The sequence below is a fragment of the Solanum dulcamara genome, chromosome 6 (genome assembly GCF_947179165.1).
Source record: "Solanum dulcamara chromosome 6, daSolDulc1.2, whole genome shotgun sequence".
Taxonomy (NCBI): Eukaryota; Viridiplantae; Streptophyta; class Magnoliopsida; order Solanales; family Solanaceae; genus Solanum; species Solanum dulcamara.
The window spans coordinates 76,890,569-76,915,412 of NC_077242.1; the positions used below are offsets into that span (position 1 = coordinate 76,890,569).

Consider the following 24,844-nt stretch of genomic DNA (forward strand, 5'->3'; position numbering starts at 1 on the left):
TAACACTTCTTTCTTTCTTTCTTTTTTTCTTCTTATTTTTAAACTAAAGAATGAAAGAAAAAAATAAGAATAAGAAGAAGAAGCTCAAAATAATGATAATCAAATAAGTCAAAAAATGATATATGTGTGAAAAAGAACAAATATATCTCTGAACTTTACTAGAAGGATCAAATATACCCCTACATAGATTTTTGTTAAATAAAATAAAATAAAAATAATTTTAAAATGAAATTTTCACTTCCAATAGATGAAAAGGGTAGATTTGTCAATGCACTTTTTAGGAATGTCTTTTATGAAATTAAATATCTAATAAAATTAAATATTTTCTTTAATTTTGACCAAAATATAAAGAGAATCAGATCTCCATAATTAACTTTGTGTTTCGTCTTATTTTCATAAACAAATTGAAGCAATTTAGCAAAATATCAATGGAAAAGTTTCTCCATTTTCTCCTTTTGATATCAATGATTTTCTCAAATCTACTTCTTGTGTTGGAAAATGCAAATTCTCTATCACCCCTCAATTCAACTTACATTATGCAAGCTAGAAAAAGATTTATGTCTCTCGATCCGACTAAGCTTCCCGATCCTCCAATGCCATCCTATACTTTCACTGTTTACCATCGCGACGTATTTGAAAAATCAAAATTCAAGGATTACGACTCATTGCTTGAAAATAGATTTTCTCGATGTCATGCTAGAGCAAGTTATTTAGCTTCAATTTTTGAATCCAAAAATGGTGCACAAGGAGGTGAAATGCGCGAGCTTGTCCCGAAAACAACGGATGTTTTCTATGGGAGTGGTGAGTATGTCGCGTCTTTTTTGCTTGGCACTCAAATGATCAAAAATTACTTGTTATTAGACACTGGAAGTGATTTAGTTTGGTGGCAATGTGGACCATGTGAAGCCAATAAGTGTTACAAACAAGATCAACCTCTATATGATTCTACTCAATCGAAAGCATTTCGAATAATCGGTTGCGATCGACATGGTAAAAGGTGCAGGATTGTGAATCCTGCCTATTATTGCAATCTAGAAAATTTTGAGTGTAGATATGATATGCAATATGGGGATAATTCACAAACAAAAGGTTTTATAGCAGATGATGTGATTACTTTTCTCGTAGAACATTGGCCGGTTAGGATCAGATTTGGATGTAGCAAAGATCAAACTGGTGAACTAAATTTCAGTTCTTTCGCTTCTGGGATTGTTGGCCTTGGACGCGATGTGCCACAAGGATATTCGTTACCATCACAATTTGGGGGTAACATAATGTCTCTGTGTCTACCATCTTTTAATTCAGGAAAAGGATCAGTTTTGAGTTTCCATATTAGCAAGTGGCCAAGAGCAACATCAGCAAAATTATTATTTAATTATAGGTACCCTTCATATTATTTTATCAACCTATATAAAGTTTTTATTAACGACAGGGAGGTTCCTGTGAGCCCCTCGTGGTGGAATTTTAAACAACATATGATGAGCGGTGGAATATTCGTGGATACAGGGACAAGTTATACCTATTTTCCTCGTGATTTTTATACTGTATTCCGTTACATATTTAGAGCAGAAGTGCAAGATATTCCCATAGCTGAAATTCCTGTCCAACCTTTCGATACTTGCTATAAGGAAGATCCAAATGGTCGTGATTTATACTTTCCTGTAGTGAAGTTGTACTTTGGGAGCGTAAACTCGAGTACAATGTTGCTTCTGGCACAAGAACGAGTTGTTGTGCACTATCGCGGGCTCTACTGCTTGGCTTTTGTTGGATGGGATAGTGAGAGGTCAATATTAGGCATGAATCAACTCCAAGGTGTAGGATTAACTTTTGATACTTTAGCAAATACTTTGTCATTTGACATAGATGCATGTGATTAATTATAAATATATATCTCTTGCAATCATAAAATAAAGCCAAACTTTGTTTATCTCTTGAGAATCTTTGTTTTGTATTTCCTGCCAAAAAGGAAAAGACTTGTGGTGTCAAGATGTGCATCCCCGGAGTATTTAGTTGTCAACTATATATTTGGGGGAGTGTTTTACCCCAAATGTATTACTTTTGGCGAGATCAAATTTAATCTGGCTCAGTGTTAGTATCGAACACTAGGTGTGAAATCAAAAAAGATTTGTTATTGCTCCGTGATCGAATTATACATATAAAATGATTTTGTTGTTGGAAAGAAAAAGGAAATTTAAAGGAGAAAGTGAATAGAAAAACTGAGCAAAAGAGAAGAAAAGAATTATTGCAATGTTTATCTTTCTGATACGAAATGAAAGTAAAGAGACCTGCCTATAAATAAGCTCACAATCAAACAGTAAATTTTAAAATTTAGGTCCACTAGATTTACTGATTAGCTACTAATATGTACCACTATCTAAACTTGCTAGAATAAAGGAAACTAACAACTAACTTCCAAGACTTGGTCAAGTATCTTTTGAATCATTTCTCAACATTTTTAACACAAAAACATGATTTAGAAGCAAACCAATTGGATTGAGCCAAACTCGCACCTATAACGCTAGCTCTGCTCCTGCATCTAGTCCACATGCAACGGTATTTCAGGGTCGCCTCTGATTTAATCTAGTGTGAAATCAAACACATATCTTTATATTATATCATCTATATCTCATTTTTAGTCCAATGAATCAAACATTTATCAATAAAAGTATATTCATTATCATTTAATATTTGAATTATAATTAACAATATAGCTTGTTCACCAATCAAACACCCAAAAGTATATCATTAAATTACCATGTCTTTGTTTAATATCGAGATTACAATCTTTATATAACGTGTTCACCAATCAAACTATCCCTATGTGGGGATATAGATCCCAATTTTTTTTTCTCGGGATAAGAAAAAATATAATGGCACATTCGTCCTTTTTCGAGGCTTTTTCGCTGAAGTCTTTTAAAAGAATTATAATTGATGAGATGTAAATAGGAATCTTAATTAATAAAGTTCCTAAATAGCATAGATTCCCTGAGATTAATTAGTGCTCTTTTTAGGAATGTCTTTCTTGCAAAATTAAATATTTTCCTAAATTGACCAAAAATTTAAACAGAATCAATCCTCCATATTTAACTATGTGTTTCTTCCTGTTTGCATAAACAAATTGAAGCAATTAGCAAAGTACCGATGGAAAAGCTCCTCCATTTTGACCTTTTCACTTCTATTATTTTCTCAATTATATTTATTGTGTTGGGAAATACATATTCTCTATCACCCCTCAACTCAACTTACATAATGCAAGCTAGAAAAAGATTTATGTCTCTTGATCTGACCTTCCTGATCCTCAAATGCCATCCTATACTTTTACTGTTTACCATCGAGATGTATTTGAAAAATCAAAATTCAAGGACTACGACTCGTTGCTTGAAAATAGGATTGCTCGATGTCATGCAAGAGCAAGTTATTTAGCTTCGGTTGTTGAATCTCAAAATGGTGCACAAGGAGGTGAGATGCGCGAACTGGTTCCAAAAACAACGGATGCTGTCTACAGGAGTGGTGAGTATGTCGCGACTTTTTTGATTGGCACTCAAATGATCAAAAACTACTTGCTAATAGACACTGGAAGTGATTTAGTTTGGTGGCAATGTGGACCATGTGAGGCCAATAAGTGTTACAAACAAGATCAACCTCTATATGATTCTACTACATCCAAAACATTTCGAATAATTGGTTGCAATCGATATAATTTAAGGTGCAGGACTGTGGATCCAGCCTTTTATTGTAATCAAGAAATTTTTGAGTGTAGATATGATATGGTATACGGGGATCGTGTGCAAACAAAATGTTTCATAGCAGATGACGTGATTACTTTTAATGTAGACCATCGACCTGTTAGGATCACATTTGGATGTAGCAAAGATCAAACTGGTGAAAAAAAATTCAGTGCTTTCTCTGCTGGGATTCTTGGCCTTGGTCGCGCTGTTCAATATTCTTCATCACAATTTGGAGGGCACGTAATGTCCATGTGTCTACCAACTTTTCATTCAGGAAAAGGATCAGTTCTTTGTTTCCATACAAGCAAGTGGTCAAGAGCAACATCAGCAAAACTGTAATTTAATTATAGGTACCCTTCATTTTACTATGTGAGCCTTTATAAAGTTTTTATTAACGATCGGGAGGTTCCAGTGAGCCCTTAGTGGTGGAATTTTAAATCAGATATGAGCGGTGGAGTGTTGGTGGATACAGGGACAAGTTTTACCTTTTTACCTTATGATTTTTATGTCTTATTCCGTTACCTATTCAGAGCAGAAGTACGAGATCTTCTTTTGGTTGAAAATCCAAGCAATACTTTCGACACTTGCTATAAGGTGTTGGGGTGAGGAAGCACCACAATTAAAGTTTGATATGATGAAAATATTAAAAAAAAATTGGACACGAGAATTTTACGTGGAAACCCCTCTAAATGATAGAAGGGAAAAACCACGGGGTAGAAGGATCTCACTATTTAATATGGAGTACACAGCTCTCAAATACAAGGAGAAAACAACAATTAACACTTCTCTCTTGTAAAAGGAACAACTACTAAAGAGGACACTCAAGACTAAAATATTTATTTTGGTGTATAACTCTCTTTGTATTCTTACTCTCTCTTTTGGGATGATTTAAATGAGGGCAGGAAGCCCTCTATTTATAGTAGGATGAAAACGCATAGAAAATTTACGCGTTAATTTTCTACGCGTCTGTCAAAGAAGTCAGCAACATTTGAAGACTTAATTGTTGAAAACTAAACTTTCATTTTGCAGCCTGCAACCTTTTTTGACTCCCTTTTGCAGCAGCCTTTTTTGACTCCTCTTCTTTTGTTGAAGACTTTCATTCTCCCACTTGAAGATTTAATTGAGAATCAATTAAGTCTTCACACCATCCTTTCTACCCAACTATTGCAATGTTACGTTTTTGCTAGGCCAATAGAAGATCGACACCATATAAACTTGTTACTGTTGATCAGCTTCGTAAACATATCTGCCAGGTTGTCATTGGTGTGAATTTTCTGAATATCCACACTGCCTTCTTCCACCTTCTCACGAACAAAGTGATATTGAACTCATATGTGCTTTGTCCTTGAATGAAATGTTGGATTCTTTGCAAGATGCAAAGCGCTCTGACTGTCACAAAATAGAGCAACCTTCTCTTGTTTGTGCCCAAGCTCCTCCAGTAATATCTGCATCCATATTGCCTCTTTGCTAGCTTGTGTAGCTGCAACATATTCTGCTTCCGTCGTAGATGTAGCCACGATAGATTGCAGTTTTGAAACCCAGCTTACAGCTCCTCCAGCAAGAGTAAACACATAACCTGTGGAGGACTTGCTCTTATCAAGATCACCTGCATAATCTGAATCAACATAACCTTTAACATTAAAGTCTGATCCTTCATAACACATTGCAACATCTGAGGTACCCTTGATGTATCTCAGGATCCTCTTAACAGTATTCCAATGCTCTCTACCAGGATTAGCCATGTATCGACTAACCATTCTCACTGCTTGTGCAATGTCATATCTTGTACATACCATAGCGAACATTAAACTTCCCACTGCTGATGCATACGGTACTCGAGACATCTCCATTCTCTCTGCTTCATTGCTAGGACTCATACTTGAGGATAACTTGAAATTAATAGGAAGTGGGGTAGAAATTGACTTACAGTCTTGCATCTTGAAGCGTCTCAAGATTTTCTTCAAGTAGTTCTTTTGAGAAAGCCAAATCTTCCTATTATTTCTGTCTCGGTGAATTTGCATCCCTAGAATCTTGTTTGCTGGTCCTAAATCCTTCATTTCAAACTCCCTAGCCAACTGTGCCTTTAAATTTGTGAGACGATCTTTGTTGGGGCCTGCTACCAACATGTCGTCAACATACAACAGCAAAATAACAAAATCGTCATCACCAAATCTCTTGTAATAAACACAAGGATCTGAACTATGTCTGTTGTATCCAAGGCTTATAATGAAGGAATCAAATCTCTTATACCAACATCTCGGTGCCTGTTTGAGACCGTATAGAGATTTGTTCAACCTGCAAACCAAGTTCTCTTTTCCCTGTTCTTCAAAACCTTCTGGTTGGAGCATATAAATTTCTTCTTCAAGCTCTCCATGAAGAAATGCAGTTTTGACATCTAACTGCTCCAAGTACAAGTCAAATGTAGCATACATCTCCAGGACCACTCGAATTTTTGTGATTCGAACCACTGGAGAAAATATCTCATTAAAGTCGATACCTTCTTTCTGAGCGAATCCTTTCACCACCAATCTTGCACGATATTTCTCCACTTGATCATTACCATTGCGTTTGATCTTGTAGACCCATTTGTTAACAATGGCCTTCCTTCCTTGTGGTAATTGAACAAGATCCCATGTTTTATTTTTATGGAGAGCTTCAATTTCTTCTTGCATTGCTGCCACCCACAGAGATGATTCTTGGCCTTTCATAGCCTCATGAAAAGTTGAAGGCTCACCATCTTCTGTTAGTAGACAGTATGCAATATTACTCTCCATAGAATAATCTAAGTGCCAAGCTGGTTCTCTTCTCTCTCTAGTTGACCGTCGAACTTCTGGAGTTTCGATCTCAGCTTGCTCTTGTTCTTCGTGCTCTGGTGCTGCTTCAGAAGAAACTGGAACTTCTTCTATTTCTTCAACTTCAACTGTAGTAGTCTCTGATTTTTCTTTAGAAGTTCTACCTTCTTTTGCTTGTATCTTGTTTTCAACAACTACAACATCCCTGCTGATTACCACCTTGCGGGCTGTGGGATCCCACAAGCGATACCCCTTGACTCCATCAGCATACCCTAAGAAAATGCATTCCCTGGATTTTGGATCCAACTTTGATTTTTCTTGGGTGTTGTACATAACATAAGCAGGACTTCCAAATATATGTAAGCGAGAATAATTAGTTGGTTTTCCTGTCCACATTTCCATTGGCGTTTTCAGATCAATTGCAGTTGATGGTGACCGATTGATCACATAACAAGCGGTTTTGACTGCTTCTGCCCAAAATGGTTTTTCCAACCCTGTAGTTGCCAACATAGCTCTTGTCCGTTCCAACAAGGTTCTGTTCATCCGCTCTGCTACTCCATTTTGTTGTAGAGTATATGCCACCATGAACTGTCATTTAATACCTTCTTGTTTACAGAAGTTATTATATTCATCACCAGTGTATTCTCCTCCATTATCTGTCCTCAAACACTTGATCTTTTTCTCAGATTCAAGTTCCACTCGCGCTTTGAATTCTTTGAAAACTGAAAAAACATCTATCTTCCTCTTGATTGGATACACCCAACTTTTCCTGGAGTAATTATCGATAAATGACACGAAATATTTCGCTCCTCCTAGAGACTCCGCCGGTGCTTGCCAGACATCAGAGTGAACCAGATCTAGTATTTCCTTTTTTTGACTACGCGTTCAAAACGCGTTTTGTTGACTACGCGTTCAAAACACGTTTTGACTATCTTGCAGAAATTTGTATTATAGAACGTGATTTTCCCACACATTCCAAATCGAACCAGTCCATTGAAAAAATGCATGGTGTGAAATTCTCACTGAAATTGTGAAAAACTTAAACTTTCTAATTTTTCCGTACAAAAACATTAATGTTTTTCTTTTCTTACCGATTCAATCAAAATATTTGTGAGAATAGCAACCGAAAATTATTCAGTGGGAAAATGATGATTTTTTAGTAGTGATAAGGTATGCTGAACCTTGGAGAAATTTACCTAATAAGCAACAATATAGAAGGAATCATACCAAATGTTATCTGCAATTTAACAAAGAATGCAAATGAAGAAGATGTGTCTCTAGAAAAAGTGCATGAAAGAATATCCTATTATGAACTTGAACAAGTAACAGAAGGATTCAATGAAAGCAACTTGCTTGGTAATGGGAATTCCAACATGGTCTACAAACGGATACTTAAGGATGGTATCCTATTTGCAGCAAAGGTATTCAATGTACAATTACAGGGTACATTAAAAAGTTTTGACATAGAATGTGAGACACTCCGCAACCTTCGTCATAGAAATTTGACTAAAGTCATCACCAACTGCTCCAACCTTGACTTCAAGAGTGTGGGAATATATGCCCAATGGGATGCTTGTAAACGGTTATAGTCTTACAACTTCTTCTTGATATTGGAAATCAACTAGCAGACTATTTGACAAATATTACAATTGATAAAGAAGGATGTAACTATCAAGATTTCAGCAATTTGAAAGTAGCAGAAAGAAAGATCATTAACAATGATAAACTAAAATGTCCCTAATTGAGAGTAACTCCAGCATAGGGATAGAGGGGACAGGGAGGTTCAAAGTGTTACGTGTTTTATTTTTGGTTGTTTGTTTATTTCTTTCCTCGTCGATTGGGCCATGTAGGGAATAGGTTTTGCTCGAGGTGGTGTAAGGTGGTGTTTTATACTCATTACTTCAGGAATAAAATACCAAAATTTAACCGAAAAAAAAATGATCGATGTTGCATCTGCAATGGACTATATTTGTGGTTCATTGTGACTTGAAGGCAAACAAGAAATGGTTACTCATATATATCCCTATTTTACATAAATGATTCATATATACCCTTTTCATCTAATAGAAATGGAAAAAATAATTTTAAATTTACTTTTAATTTTTTTTATCAAAAATGTAATCCATGTAGGGGTATATTTGATCTTTCTCACACATTTTTTTTAAATTTTTTTTTATTCAACGGCTAATTTGGATTAATTATCTTAATGGTCAAAGTTACTTCTTTCACTAATTTTCTTGTAATATTTATTATAGATACCCCAATTTTTTTTACAGATATAAAGACTAAATTATAATATAGCCACAAAAATTAGTTTAAAATTACAATATAGCCGCAAAAGATTAGTTTTAAATTTTTCCCTTACTTTTTTCTCTTTTTTCATTAACACTTCTTTCTTTCTTTTCTTCTTCTTATTTTTACACTAAAGAATGAAAGAAAAAAATAAGAATAAGAAGAAGAAGCTCAAAATAATGATAATCAAATAAGTCAAAAAATAATTTATGTGTGAAAAAGAACAAATATATCTCTGAACTTTACTAGAAGGATCAAATATACCCCTACATAGATTTTTGTTAAATAAAATAAAATAAAAATAATTTTAAAATGAAATTTTCACTTCCAATAGATGAAAAGGGTAGATTTGTCAATGCACTTTTTAGGAATGTCTTTTATGAAATTAAATATCTAATAAAATTAAATATTTTCTTTAATTTTGACCAAAATATAAAGAGAATCAGATCTCCATAATTAACTTTGTGTTTCGTCTTATTTTCATAAACAAATTGAAGCAATTTAGCAAAATATCAATGGAAAAGTTTCTCCATTTTCTCCTTTTGATATCAATGATTTTCTCAAATCTACTTCTTGTGTTGGAAAATGCAAATTCTCTATCACCCCTCAACTCAACTTACATTATGCAAGATAGAAAAAGATTTATGTCTCTCGATCCGACTAAGCTTCCCGATCCTCCAATGCCATCCTATACTTTCACTGTTTACCATCGCGATGTATTTGAAAAATCAAAATTCAAGGATTACGACTCATTGCTTGAAAATAGATTTTCTCGATGTCATGCTAGAGCAAGTTATTTAGCTTCAATTCTTGAATCCAAAAATGGTGCACAAGGAGGTGAAATGCGCGAGCTTGTCCCGAAAACAACGGATGTTTTCTATGGGAGTGGTGAGTATGTCGCGTCTTTTTTGCTTGGCACTCAAATGATCAAAAATTACTTGTTATTAGACACTGGAAGTGATTTAGTTTGGTGGCAATGTGGACCATGTGAAGCCAATAAGTGTTACAAACAAGATCAACCTCTATATGATTCTACTCAATCGAAAACATTTCGAATAATCGGTTGCGATCGACATGGTAAAAGGTGCAGGATTGTGAATCCTGCCTATTATTGCAATCTAGAAAATTTTGAGTGTAGATATGATATGCAATATGGGGATAATTCACAAACAAAAGGTTTTATAGCAGATGATGTGATTACTTTTCTCGTAGAACATTGGCCGGTTAGGATCAGATTTGGATGTAGCAAAGATCAAACTGGTGAACTAAATTTCAGTTCTTTCGCTTCTGGGATTGTTGGCCTTGGACGCGATGTGCCACAAGGATATTCGTTACCATCACAATTTGGGGGTAACATAATGTCTCTGTGTCTACCATCTTTTAATTCAGGAAAAGGATCAGTTTTGAGTTTCCATATTAGCAAGTGGCCAAGAGCAACATCAGCAAAATTATTATTTAATTATAGGTACCCTTCATATTATTTTATCAACCTATATAAAGTTTTTATTAACGACAGGGAGGTTCCTGTGAGCCCCTCGTGGTGGAATTTTAAACAACATATGATGAGCGGTGGAATATTCGTGGATACAGGGACAAGTTATACCTATTTTCCTCGTGATTTTTATACTGTATTCCGTTACATATTTAGAGCAGAAGTGCAAGATATTCCCATAGCTGAAATTCCTGTCCAACCTTTCGATACTTGCTATAAGGAAGATCCAAATGGTCGTGATTTATACTTTCCTGTAGTGAAGTTGTACTTTGGGAGCGTAAACTCGAGTACAATGTTGCTTCTGGCACAAGAACGAGTTGTTGTGCACTATCGCGGGCTCTACTGCTTGGCTTTTGTTGGATGGGATAGTGAGAGGTCAATATTAGGCATGAATCAACTCCAAGGTGTAGGATTAACTTTTGATACTTTAGCAAATACTTTGTCATTTGACATAGATGCATGTGATTAATTATAAATATATATCTCTTGCAATCATAAAATAAAGCCAAACTTTGTTTATCTCTTGAGAATCTTTGTTTTGTATTTCCTGCCAAAAAGGAAAAGACTTGTGGTGTCAAGATGTGCATCCCCGGAGTATTTAGTTGTCAACTATATATTTGGGGGAGTGTTTTACCCCAAATGTATTACTTTTGGCGAGATCAAATTTAATCTGGCTCAGTGTTAGTATCGAACACTAGGTGTGAAATCAAAAAAGATTTGTTATTGCTCCGTGATCGAATTATACATATAAAATGATTTTGTTGTTGGAAAGAAAAAGGAAATTTAAAGGAGAAAGTGAATAGAAAAACTGAGCAAAAGAGAAGAAAAGAATTATTGCAATGTTTATCTTTCTGATACGAAATGAAAGTAAAGAGACCTGCCTATAAATAAGCTCACAATCAAACAGTAAATTTTAAAATTTAGGTCCACTAGATTTACTGATTAGCTACTAATATGTACCACTATCTAAACTTGCTAGAATAAAGGAAACTAACAACTAACTTCCAAGACTTGGTCAAGTATCTTTTGAATCATTTCTCAACATTTTTAACACAAAAACATGATTTAGAAGCAAACCAATTGGATTGAGCCAAACTCGCACCTATAACGCTAGCTCTGCTCCTGCATCTAGTCCACATGCAACGGTATTTCAGGGTCGCCTCTGATTTAATCTAGTGTGAAATCAAACACATATCTTTATATTATATCATCTATATCTCATTTTTAGTCCAATGAATCAAACATTTATCAATAAAAGTATATTCATTATCATTTAATATTTGAATTATAATTAACAATATAGCTTGTTCACCAATCAAACACCCAAAAGTATATCATTAAATTACCATGTCTTTGTTTAATATCGAGATTACAATCTTTATATAACGTGTTCACCAATCAAACTATCCCTATGTGGGGATATAGATCCCAATTTTTTTTTCTCGGGATAAGAAAAAATATAATGGCACATTCGTCCTTTTTCGAGGCTTTTTCGCTGAAGTCTTTTAAAAGAATTATAATTGATGAGATGTAAATAGGAATCTTAATTAATAAAGTTCCTAAATAGCATAGATTCCCTGAGATTAATTAGTGCTCTTTTTAGGAATGTCTTTCTTGCAAAATTAAATATTTTCCTAAATTGACCAAAAATTTAAACAGAATCAATCCTCCATATTTAACTATGTGTTTCTTCCTGTTTGCATAAACAAATTGAAGCAATTAGCAAAGTACCGATGGAAAAGCTCCTCCATTTTGACCTTTTCACTTCTATTATTTTCTCAATTATATTTATTGTGTTGGGAAATACATATTCTCTATCACCCCTCAACTCAACTTACATAATGCAAGCTAGAAAAAGATTTATGTCTCTTGATCTGACCTTCCTGATCCTCAAATGCCATCCTATACTTTTACTGTTTACCATCGAGATGTATTTGAAAAATCAAAATTCAAGGACTACGACTCGTTGCTTGAAAACAGGATTGCTCGATGTCATGCAAGAGCAAGTTATTTAGCTTCGGTTGTTGAATCTCAAAATGGTGCACAAGGAGGTGAGATGCGCGAACTGGTTCCAAAAACAACGGATGCTGTCTACAGGAGTGGTGAGTATGTCGCGACTTTTTTGATTGGCACTCAAATGATCAAAAACTACTTGCTAATAGACACTGGAAGTGATTTAGTTTGGTGGCAATGTGGACCATGTGAGGCCAATAAGTGTTACAAACAAGATCAACCTCTATATGATTCTACTACATCCAAAACATTTCGAATAATTGGTTGCAATCGATATAATTTAAGGTGCAGGACTGTGGATCCAGCCTTTTATTGTAATCAAGAAATTTTTGAGTGTAGATATGATATGGTATACGGGGATCGTGTGCAAACAAAATGTTTCATAGCAGATGACGTGATTACTTTTAATGTAGACCATCGACCTGTTAGGATCACATTTGGATGTAGCAAAGATCAAACTGGTGAAAAAAAATTCAGTGCTTTCTCTGCTGGGATTCTTGGCCTTGGTCGCGCTGTTCAATATTCTTCATCACAATTTGGAGGGCACGTAATGTCCATGTGTCTACCAACTTTTCATTCAGGAAAAGGATCAGTTCTTTGTTTCCATACAAGCAAGTGGTCAAGAGCAACATCAGCAAAACTGTAATTTAATTATAGGTACCCTTCATTTTACTATGTGAGCCTTTATAAAGTTTTTATTAACGATCGGGAGGTTCCAGTGAGCCCTTAGTGGTGGAATTTTAAATCAGATATGAGCGGTGGAGTGTTGGTGGATACAGGGACAAGTTTTACCTTTTTACCTTATGATTTTTATGTCTTATTCCGTTACCTATTCAGAGCAGAAGTACGAGATCTTCTTTTGGTTGAAAATCCAAGCAATACTTTCGACACTTGCTATAAGGTGTTGGGGTGAGGAAGCACCACAATTAAAGTTTGATATGATGAAAATATTAAAAAAAAATTGGACACGAGAATTTTACGTGGAAACCCCTCTAAATGATAGAAGGGAAAAACCACGGGGTAGAAGGATCTCACTATTTAATATGGAGTACACAGCTCTCAAATACAAGGAGAAAACAACAATTAACACTTCTCTCTTGTAAAAGGAACAACTACTAAAGAGGACACTCAAGACTAAAATATTTATTTTGGTGTATAACTCTCTTTGTATTCTTACTCTCTCTTTTGGGATGATTTAAATGAGGGCAGGAAGCCCTCTATTTATAGTAGGATGAAAACGCATAGAAAATTTACGCGTTAATTTTCTACGCGTCTGTCAAAGAAGTCAGCAACATTTGAAGACTTAATTGTTGAAAACTAAACTTTCATTTTGCAGCCTGCAACCTTTTTTGACTCCCTTTTGCAGCAGCCTTTTTTGACTCCTCTTCTTTTGTTGAAGACTTTCATTCTCCCACTTGAAGATTTAATTGAGAATCAATTAAGTCTTCACACCATCCTTTCTACCCAACTATTGCAATGTTACGTTTTTGCTAGGCCAATAGAAGATCGACACCATATAAACTTGTTACTGTTGATCGGCTTCGTAAACATATCTGCCAGGTTGTCATTGGTGTGAATTTTCTGAATATCCACACTGCCTTCTTCCACCTTCTCACGAACAAAGTGATATTGAACTCATATGTGCTTTGTCCTTGAATGAAATGTTGGATTCTTTGCAAGATGCAAAGCGCTCTGACTGTCACAAAATAGAGCAACCTTCTCTTGTTTGTGCCCAAGCTCCTCCAGTAATATCTGCATCCATATTGCCTCTTTGCTAGCTTGTGTAGCTGCAACATATTCTGCTTCCGTCGTAGATGTAGCCACGATAGATTGCAGTTTTGAAACCCAGCTTACAGCTCCTCCAGCAAGAGTAAACACATAACCTGTGGAGGACTTGCTCTTATCAAGATCACCTGCATAATCTGAATCAACATAACCTTTAACATTAAAGTCTGATCCTTCATAACACATTGCAACATCTGAGGTACCCTTGATGTATCTCAGGATCCTCTTAACAGTATTCCAATGCTCTCTACCAGGATTAGCCATGTATCGACTAACCATTCCCACTGCTTGTGCAATGTCATGTCTTGTACATACCGTAGCGAACATTAAACTTCCCACTGCTGATGCATACGGTACTCGAGACATCTCCATTCTCTCTGCTTCATTGCTAGGACTCATACTTGAGGATAACTTGAAATTAATAGGAAGTGGGGTAGAAATTGACTTACAGTCTTGCATCTTGAAGCGTCTCAAGATTTTCTTCAAGTAGTTCTTTTGAGAAAGTCAAATCTTCCTATTATTTCTGTCTCAGTGAATTTGCATCCCTAGAATCTTGTTTGCTGGTCCTAAATCCTTCATTTCAAACTCCCTAGCCAACTGTGCCTTTAAATTTGTGAGACGATCTTTGTTGGGGCCTGCTACCAACATGTCGTCAACATACAACAGCAAAATAACAAAATCGTCATCACCAAATCTCTTGTAATAAACACAAGGATCTGAACTATGTCTGTTGTATCCAAGGCTTATAATGAAGGAATCAAATCTCTTATACCAACATCTCGGTGCCTGTTTGAGACCGTATAGAGATTTGTTCAACCTGCAAACCAAGTTCTCTTTTCCCTGTTCTTCAAAACCTTCTGGTTGGAGCATATAAATTTCTTCTTCAAGCTCTCCATGAAGAAATGCAGTTTTGACATCTAACTGCTCCAAGTACAAGTCAAATGTAGCATACATCTCCAGGACCACTCGAATTTTTGTGATTCGAACCACTGGAGAAAATATCTCATTAAAGTCAATACCTTCTTTCTGAGCGAATCCTTTCACCATTAATCTTGCACGATATTTCTCCACTTGATCATTACCATTGTGTTTGATCTTGTAGACCCATTTGTTAACAATGGCCTTCCTTCCTTGTGGTAATTGAACAAGATCCCATGTTTTATTTTTATGGAGAGCTTCAATTTCTTCTTGCATTGCTGCCACCCACAGAGATGATTCTTGGCCTTTCATAGCCTCATGAAAAGTTGAAGGCTCACCATCTTCTGTTAGTAGACAGTATGCAATATTACTCTTCATAGAATAATCTAAGTGCCAAGCTGGTTCTCTTCTCTCTCTAGTTGACCGTCGAACTTCTGGAGTTTCGATCTCAGCTTGCTCTTGTTCTTCGTGCTCTGGTGCTGCTTCAGAAGAAACTGGAACTTCTTCTATTTCTTCAACTTCAACTGTAGTAGTCTCTGATTTTTCTTTAGAAGTTCTACCTTCTTTTGCTTGTATCTTGTTTTCAACAACTACAACATCCCTGCTGATTACCACCTTGCGGGCTGTGGGATCCCACAAGCAATACCCCTTGACTCCATCAGCATACCCTAAGAAAATGCATTCCCTGGATTTTGGATCCAACTTTGATTTTTTTTGGGTGTTGTACATAACATAAGCAGGACTTCCAAATATATGTAAGCGAGAATAATTAGTTGGTTTTCCTGTCCACATTTCCATTGGCGTTTTCAGATCAATTGCACTTGATGGTGACCGATTGATCACATAACAAGCGGTTTTGACTGCTTCTGCCCAAAATGGTTTTTCCAACCCTGTAGTTGCCAACATAGCTCTTGTCCGTTCCAACAAGGTTCTGTTCATCCGCTCTGCTACTCCATTTTGTTGTAGAGTATATGCCACCATGAACTGTCATTTAATACCTTCTTGTTTACAGAAGTTATTATATTCATCACCAGTGTATTCTTGTAACACCCCATAAATATTATTGATTCATGGATCCTTTCTTTCATGAAGTCCAAATAAATTATCAAAGTTTTCTATTCAAGCATGAAACTTTATGGATTTTTCATATCATAATTCCAAATGCATAGATTATTAAATATATGAAATTTAATTACCTATCTTATATTAACTTATATTGGCTTTTAAATGCATTAAATTATTGATTTATCAAAAGTCCTTATATGAAGGCATGAAAAGATTTTGATCATGTTCTAAAAGTATTTTGATCATGTTCTCTCATGCCTAAAGATTTTGATCATGTTCTAAAGTATTTTGATCATGTTCTAAAAGTATTTTGATCATGTTCTAAAGAAATTTGATCATGTTCTAAAGTATTTTGATCATGTTCTAAAAGCATTTTGATTATGTTCTCTCATGCCTAAAGTAATTTGGTCATAACTTTTCATAGGATGGTCCAAATTAGGTGATTCAAATTTCTGAGTAACCACAACATCATTACCTACAACTTTCATGAAGGACATATCTTAAGATTCAGATTTTAAGTAGATCAAATAAATTGATCTTTGCAAGACATAGTGCTGTGACGGAATGGAGTGTTTGTAGAATAAAATTCATATCTCGATGTAGAATGCTCCAAATTGGATGATTCTTGAACTAAATGAAACTAGACTTCTATATCTACAATTCTTATGAAGACACCAAATCCTAATAAGAAATTTATCTTATTCAAACGCAGCTTCGAAAACAGATATTCCGTTAAAAGAGATTTCATCTCACCTACCATAGAAAGATCTAGAACCATTTGACATCATCCATGACATCAAAATTCTCCATTGAATTTTCAAGATCATCCTTTATGATTATGTTTATTTATTATTAGGTCCCTCCTCCACACCTATAAATACCCACCTTATTTTCTCATTTTATTCACCAAGCTTTCTTAAGCAATTCTTCTCTCTATATACTTCTTTACTCCTTCTCAAATATAGTTTTAGTTTTAGTAGTATAAAGATACTACTCTAGTGATTCTTATACTCCGGGTAGTACACAAAATAAACCGGCGAGAAGAAAAGGCTAGGGGTCCAAGAGTGTTCCAATTCGAAGTAAAGCTTCCGATTTAAGGAATGTAAGGCTTTCATAGCATTGGATTGAGTTCGTCCATGCGCCCAATATTTAAATTTATTATAATTGAGTTATAGTTGAGTTTTATCCAAATCTTGAATTCTAAATAAATTAATTCTTCTTTTATTGAGTTTGATATATTTATGCATTAATATTATCATTATTGTTATTTCTCATATTATTGGAATTATTGTTCATGGCTACTTTCCCATGAATCCTAATTGATTTGATGTTCATGAATATTTTTACACATGTTTTGAGTAAAGATGTTGGCTTTTTATTATTTTTATTGATAAAAAGAAGTTATATGAATTAATACTATATATGTATTTTATTGAGTTTTGAAAGAGCAAAAGAGTTGAATTTGAATGAATTTGAGAAAAATGATATTTTGAGCAAGATGTTTTGATGAGATGTAAAATGATGTTTATGGAAGTATAATGATTGATGAACATGAAATGAGATGAGTTTGATGATTTAAATTAAAGTCCAATGAGACTAGATGATGAGTTTAATATGAGCACATATTTTGGGAGTAGTATTGAGCACCGAGTTGGGTAAGAGTTTAATTGACTCAAACCCCAGAACTACGTAGCCAGCGTAGGATGGAGGTTATGCCTCTTAAGTCCCTAAAAGAGGACTTTGATGAGTGGATCCAAGATGGTGATGTCCTTTACCCTGGCAAGGTATTGGATGGATGTGGCAACGACATCGCTTCGTTGTATCATCGCTAGCTCATAAGTGATGGTTGTCGGTTAGAGAAACTCCCAATTGAGTAAGCATTGCTTGTTACTATTATTTTTATTATTATATTTTAAACTTGCATTACATATTGATGTTGAGATGATGTTGAGTTCTGAGCTGAGTTTTCTTGAGAGAAGTTTCTTGATATTTTTCCTTACCTTCCTGCCATTTTACATACTCGTACATTCCACGTACTGACGTCATTCGACCTGCATCGTTTTATGATGCAGATACAGGTGTTAGAGATCCTCAACAGGCGCTTCGTTGAAGATCATTATTTTTCAACTATTTGGTGAGTCCTTCTTATATTCGGATGAACTCTTTATCCTTTAAGTATTGTTGAGTATTATGTTTCTTTTAATGTAGCCATGGATATGTCATTGGCACCATCTAAGAGTATTAGAGGCTTCATAGACAGAGTTTAATGATGTAATTGGAGTAGTTCTCCTTTGAAACTACTTCTTCTAAAAACAAAATTCTTCTTTCATTAGATGTTGTTAATGGAGAGCCCATATAAGTATTCTTATTAAGTCTTCCGCTGATGAATGAATAAGTGATGAGACCAAGTGGTTCTCTCAGAGGCCAGAGATGGTTTCTGAGTGCCGGCCACGCCTAGGGTACCCTCTCGGGGCGTGACAAACTTGGTATCAGAGCACAGAGTTCAAGAGTCCTAGGGTGTCTATGAAGCCGTGTCTAGTAGAGTCTTGCTTATAGGTGTGTCGTGCACCACACTTATAATCAGGAGGCTATAGAACATTAGGAATTATTTCACTTCTTTCATAATCTGAGTTCGTGCGATAGAGTTTAACTCTATAAAAGCTTCCTTTCTAATTCGTGCGTTTACACGTTTCAGACATGCCTCCTAAACGTTCATCTAGTCAGAGGAACGCTGCCAGCACTGAGGTTCCACAATCAGTGATGCCTCCACGGAGAACTAGGGGCCGACCTGCAAGATTTACTGAGGTACCCCAAGTACCTACTGTTCAGACCACTCCTACTTCTGAGGAAGATTTTCGAGGAGCGATTGTTATGCTCACCCAGTTGGTGGCTGCTCGAAATAGTAGCCAGAGTTCACCAACTCCTAGCTCTAGTTATCAAGAGCCGTCGGCTGCCATGAGGATCAGAGATTTTCTGAGAATGAATCTGCCGGTCTTCACGGGCTCCAACGTTGATGAAGACCCCCAAAATTTCATTGATGAGATGTGGAAAATACTAAAAGCGATGCATGCTACAGAGATTGAGGGGGTTGAATTGGTGTTCTATCAACTCAAGGATGTGGCAAATGTCTGGTATAATCAGTGGGAAGAAAGAAGAGGTGAGGATGCAGAGCCTGCTCTTTGGGATGAGTTTGAAAGAGCATTTCTTGATAACTTCTTTCCCCAAGAGCTACGTGAAGCAAAAATTGAGGAGTTTGTGAACCTCAAGCAAGAGAGTATGACTGTGAAAGAGTATAGTTTGAAGTTTATTCAATTGTCCAAATATGCCCCAGAAATGATTCCTCATATGAGGTCTAAGATGAGGAAGTTTTTCTCTGGCCTAGGCAAACATGTAAAGAAAGAATGTAAGGCAATGCTAATGATTTCTGACATGGATTTTTCTAGATTGATGGTGTATGCTCAGCAGGTTGAGGATGACAAGAAAAAGGACCGAGAGGAACACCTAAGCAAGAAGGCTAAGTCTGCTGGGCATGAGAATGAGCAGAAGCAAGGGAAGGGTAATAAGTCTTTCTTTCAGAAAAGGTCTTCCAATTATGCACCTTCCCCAACAAATGCTTTTACACCTAATACCAGGTATGATCAGAGATCGCTAAGTCACCAAAACTTTCGATCTCAAGGTTCTCAGTCCCAATTAAGTATGGCTCAAGGTTCTAGGGGAAAACCAGCATATGCTAGATGTGGGAGGCTCCATTTGGGAGAGTGTCGTGTGGGCACCAATGCTTGCTATGGATGTGGAAAGACAGGTCACTTCCAAAATGAGTGTCCTTCAAAGAGGCAGGGAGATGGAAGTAGTAGAGCTCAGTTTTCTTCTGCAGCTCCACAGAATAGAGGTAATCATAGAGGTGCAGCTTCAAGTGCAGGTGGGGGAACCAACCGTCTGTATGCTATGGGTAGTCGCCAAGACCAAGAAAATGCACCCGATGTTGTTACTTGTATGCTCCGAGTCCTTTCTTTTGATGTGTATGCATTACTTGATCCTGGTGCTACATTATCTTTTGTGACTCCTTACTTGGCTAGTAAATTTGAGATCCTTCCTGAGTGTCTTCTTGAGCCTTTCAGCGTGTCTACTCCTGTTGGTGAGTCTATCTTAGCTGAGAGGGTCTATAGAAATTGTACTGTATCAATCTATCATAGGGATACTATGGCTGACTTAGTTGAGTTGGACATGGTTGATTTTGATGTAATTCTTGGCATGGACTGGCTTTATTCTTGTTATGCTTCAGTTGATTGTAGGACCCGAATTGTCAACTTTCAATTTCCAAACGAGCCTATCTTAGAGTGGAAGGGGAATTCTATAGTGCCTAGGGGTAAATTTATTTCCTACCTTAAGGCCAGAAAATTAATCTCTAAGGGATGTATATATCATATAGTCCGAGTCAAAAATATTAATGATCAGACTCCATCTCTTGAGTCAGTTCCCACTGTGAATGAGTTTCCTGAAGTCTTTCCTGAGGATCTACCCGAAATCCCTCCTGATAGAAAGATAGACTTTGGTATTGATGTCCTTCCTGATACACAACCTATCTCCATTCCTCCTTATAGGATGGCTCCTGCTGAGTTGAAAGAGTTGAAAGAACAACTGAAAGACCTCCTAGATAAGGGGTTTATTAGGCCAAGTGTCTCACCTTGGGGCGCTCCTGTCCTATTCGTGCGAAAGAAAGATGGGTCCCTTAGAATGTGCATTGATTATCGACAACTAAACAAGGTCACCATTAAAAACAAGTACCCTCTCCCCAGAATAGATGATTTATTTGACCAACTTCAGGGTGCCACATGTTTCTCTAAGATAGACCTCAGATCAGGCTATCACCAGTTGAAAGTGAGAGAATGTGACATCCCGAAGACGGCTTTTCGAACCCGCTATGGTCATTTTGAGTTTCTTGTTATGTCCTTTGGATTGACAAATGCTCCAGCAGCTTTTATGGACCTCATGAACCGAGTATTCAAGCCATACCTAGATACGTTTGTAATTGTCTTCATCGATGATATTTTAGTCTACTCTAGAAGTAAGAGTGAGCATGCTAATCACCTTAGGATTGTCCTTCAAACTCTTAAGGAGGAGGGGTTGTATGCTAAGTTTTCAAAGTGTGAGTTTTGGCTTAAGTCTGTAGCATTCTTAGGCCATATTATATCTGGGGATGGAATCCAAGTTGATACTCAAAAGATTGAGGCAGTTAAGAACTGGCCCCGACCTACCTCTCCAACCGACATAAGGAGTTTCTTAGGTTTGGCTGGTTACTACAGGAGGTTTGTTGAGGGATTTTCATCCATATCCTCACCATTGACTAAGCTGACTTAGAAGAAGGCTAAGTTTCAATGGTCTGATGCTTGTGAGAAAAGTTTTCAAGAGTTGAAAGCTAGATTGACTACTGCTCCAGTACTATCCCTACCCGAAGGAACGAATGGTTTTGTAACCTATTGTGATGCTTCAAGAGTTGGGTTAGGATGTGTATTGATGCAGAAAGGTAAGGTCATTGCCTATGCCTCCAGGCAGCTTAAGACTCATGAGAGAAACTACCCCACTCATGACCTTGAGTTGGCAGCTGTGGTATTTGCTCTTAAGATCTGGCGTCACTATCTTTATGGTGTACATGTGGATGTGTTCACAGACCATAAGAGCTTACAATATGTATTCAGCCAGAAGGAGCTGAATTTAAGGCAGAGGAGATGGCTAGAGTTGCTCAAGGATTATGACATGAGCATTCTCTACCACCCAGGTAAAGCAAATGTAGTTGCTGATGCTCTTAGCAGGTTATCTATGGGGAGTACAACTCATGTGGAAAAGGAAAAGAAGGAGTTGGCAAAGGAAGTGCATAGACTTGCACGTTTGGGAGTTCAACTTATTGACTCTAGTGAGGGTGGTATAATAGTACGAAATGGAGCTGAACCATCTCTAGTTGCAGAGGTGAAAGAAAAACAAGATCAGGATCCCATTCTTCTTCAACTGAAGGATGAGATTCACAAGCAGAAGGTAATGGCTTTTACCAAAGGGGGAGATGGAGTGTTGAGATATCAAGGAAGATTATGTGTTCCAAGTGTTGATGGTATTCGAGAGAGAATCATGGCAGAAGCCCATAATTCTAGGTATTCCATCCATCCAGGTTCAACAAAGATGTATCATGACTTGAGAGAAGTATACTGGTGGAGTGGAATGAAGAGAGATATAGCAGAGTTTGTGTCCAAGTGCCCAAACTGCCAACAAGTTAAAGTTGAGCACCAAAGGCCTTGTGGAGTGGCTCAGAATATAGAGATCCCAGAATGGAAGTGGGAAATGATCAATATGGACTTCATTACCGGTTTACCACGAACCCGCAAACAACATGACTCTATTTGGGTGATTGTGGATAGGATGACCAAATCGGCACATTTCTTGCCAGTGAAGACTACCAACACTGCAGAGGATTATGCCAAACTGTATCTTAGAGAGATTGTTAGACTGCATGGAGTTCCTTTGTCTATCATCTCTGATAGGGGAGCTCAATTTACTGCTCAATTTTGGAAGTCATTTCAGAAGGGTTTGGGTTCAAGAGTGAACCTTAGTACTGCTTTTCATCCGCAAACAGATGGCCAGGCAGAGCGTACGATACAGACTTTGGAGGATATGTTAAGAGCCTGTGTCATTGACTTCAAAGGTAATTGGGATGATCATTTACCCCTTATTGAGTTTGCATATAATAATAGTTTCCATTCGAGTATTCAAATGGCTCTTTATGAAGCTCTGTATGGGAGGAGATGTAGATCACCAATTAGTTGGTTCGAAGTTGGTGAAGCTGAGTTGATTGGACCAGACTTGGTTAACCAAGCTATGGAGAAGGTGAAAACCATCCAAGAAAGGTTGAGGATAGCTCAGAGTCGCCAAAAATCCTACACTGATGTTAGGAGGAGAGATTTAGAGTTCGAAGTGTACGATTGGGTATACTTGAAAGTTTCACCCATGAAGGGTGTGATGAGATTTGGAAAGAAAGGAAAGCTTAGTCCTCGCTACATTGGTCCTTATCAGATTATGAGGAGGGTAGGTAATGTAGCCTATGAATTGGAGTTGCCCCCAGAATTAGTTGCTATTCATCCCGTGTTTCACATCTCTATGCTTAAGAAGTGTTTGGGAGATCCTTCACTTGTTGTCCCAGCTGAGAGCATTGGAGTGAAAGAGAGTTTGAGTTATGAAGAGATTCCAGTTCAGATTCTTGATCGTCAGGTTCGCAAATTAAGAACTAAGGAAGTAGCATCTGTCAAAGTCCTATGGCGAAATCAATTTGTTGAAGAGGCTACATGGGAAGCTGAAGAAGATATGAAGGCTAAATATCCTCATCTATTTGTGCCTTCCGATGATGATGTTCAAGGTAATATTCCTTACTCCAACCTTTGAGTCGATGTATATTCTTGAATTTTAGTAATGGAGTTTATGAGAAATTGATGTCTTGATGATACTCATTCTTGATGTCTCCTAGTTTCATCTTCATTCGAGGACGAATGATTCCAAGGGGAGATATTGTAACACCCCATAAATATTATTGATTCATGGATCCTTTCTTTCATGAAGTCCAAATAAATTATCAAAGTTTTCTATTCAAGCATGAAACTTTATGGATTTTTCATATCATAATTCCAAATGCATAGATTATTAAATATATGAAATTTAATTATCTATCTTATATTAACTTATATTGGCTTTTAAATGCATTAAATTATTGATTTATCAAAAGTCCTTATATGAAGGCATGAAAAGATTTTGATCATGTTCTAAAAGTATTTTGATCATGTTCTCTCATGCCTAAAGATTTTGATCATATTCTAAAGTATTTTGATCATGTTCTAAAAGTATTTTGATCATGTTCTAAAGAAATTTGATCATGTTCTAAAGTATTTTGATCATGTTCTAAAAGCATTTTGATTATGTTCTCTCATGCCTAAAGTAATTTGGTCATAACTTTTCATAGGATGGTCCAAATTAGGTGATTCAAATTTCTGAGTAACCACAACATCATTACCTACAACTTTCATGAAGGACATATCTTAAGATTCAGATTTTAAGTAGATCAAATAAATTGATCTTTGCAAGACATAGTGCTGTGACGGAATGGAGTGTTTGTAGAATAAAATTCATATCTTGATGTAGAATGCTCCAAATTGGATGATTCTTGAACTAAATGAAACTAGACTTCTATATCTACAATTCTTATGAAGACACCAAATCCTAATAAGAAATTTATCTTATTCAAACGCAGCTTCGAAAACAGATATTCCGTTAAAAGAGATTTCATCTCACCTACCATAGAAAGATCTAGAACCATTTGACATCATCCATGACATCAAAATTCTCCATTGAATTTTCAAGATCATCCTTTATGATTATGTTTATTTATTATTAGGTCCCTCCTCCACACCTATAAATACCCACCTTATTTCCTCATTTTATTCACCAAGCTTTCTTAAGCAATTCTTCTCTCTATATACTTCTTTACTCCTTCTCAAATATAGTTTTAGTTTTAGTAGTATAAAGATACTACTTTAGTGATTCTTATACTCCGGGTAGTACACAAAATAAACCGGCGAGAAGAAAAGGCTAGGGGTCCAAGAGTGTTCCAATTCGAAGTAAAGCTTCCGATTTAAGGAATGTAAGGCTTTCATAGCATTGGATTGAGTTCGTCCATGCGCCCAATATTTAAATTTATTATAATTGAGTTATAGTTGAGTTTTATCCAA

The 24,844-nt window shown here is 36.4% G+C and overlaps 4 protein-coding genes across 4 annotated transcripts; all 4 read left to right on the forward strand.

The window, feature by feature from the left end:
- The first annotated feature begins 464 nt into the window (after positions 1–464).
- Positions 465–1,874, forward strand: LOC129893004 (aspartic proteinase nepenthesin-1-like). Its single transcript, XM_055968498.1, has one exon. The coding sequence runs from the start codon at positions 465–467 to the stop codon at positions 1,872–1,874; it is 1,410 nt and encodes a 469-aa protein (XP_055824473.1).
- Positions 1,875–3,299: 1,425 nt separating this feature from the next.
- Positions 3,300–4,064, forward strand: LOC129893006 (protein ASPARTIC PROTEASE IN GUARD CELL 1-like). Its single transcript, XM_055968499.1, has one exon. The coding sequence runs from the start codon at positions 3,300–3,302 to the stop codon at positions 4,062–4,064; it is 765 nt and encodes a 254-aa protein (XP_055824474.1).
- Positions 4,065–9,453: 5,389 nt separating this feature from the next.
- LOC129893007 (aspartic proteinase nepenthesin-1-like) lies at positions 9,454–10,770 on the forward strand. Its single transcript, XM_055968500.1, has one exon. The coding sequence runs from the start codon at positions 9,454–9,456 to the stop codon at positions 10,768–10,770; it is 1,317 nt and encodes a 438-aa protein (XP_055824475.1).
- A 1,425-nt stretch (positions 10,771–12,195) lies between these two features.
- On the forward strand, positions 12,196–12,960 carry LOC129893008 (protein ASPARTIC PROTEASE IN GUARD CELL 1-like). Its single transcript, XM_055968501.1, has one exon. It carries the CDS (start codon positions 12,196–12,198, stop codon positions 12,958–12,960), a length of 765 nt encoding a protein of 254 aa, XP_055824476.1.
- Positions 12,961–24,844: the final 11,884 nt, after the last annotated feature.

Bases quoted from the DNA above. Each gene is read 5' to 3' on its own strand.
- LOC129893007 (XM_055968500.1), top strand. From the start codon at position 9,454: ATGTCTCTCGATCCGACTAAGCTTCCCGATCCTCCAATGCCATCCTAT.
- LOC129893006 (XM_055968499.1), top strand. From the start codon at position 3,300: ATGCCATCCTATACTTTTACTGTTTACCATCGAGATGTATTTGAAAAA.
- LOC129893004 (XM_055968498.1), top strand. From the start codon at position 465: ATGATTTTCTCAAATCTACTTCTTGTGTTGGAAAATGCAAATTCTCTA.
- LOC129893008 (XM_055968501.1), top strand. From the start codon at position 12,196: ATGCCATCCTATACTTTTACTGTTTACCATCGAGATGTATTTGAAAAA.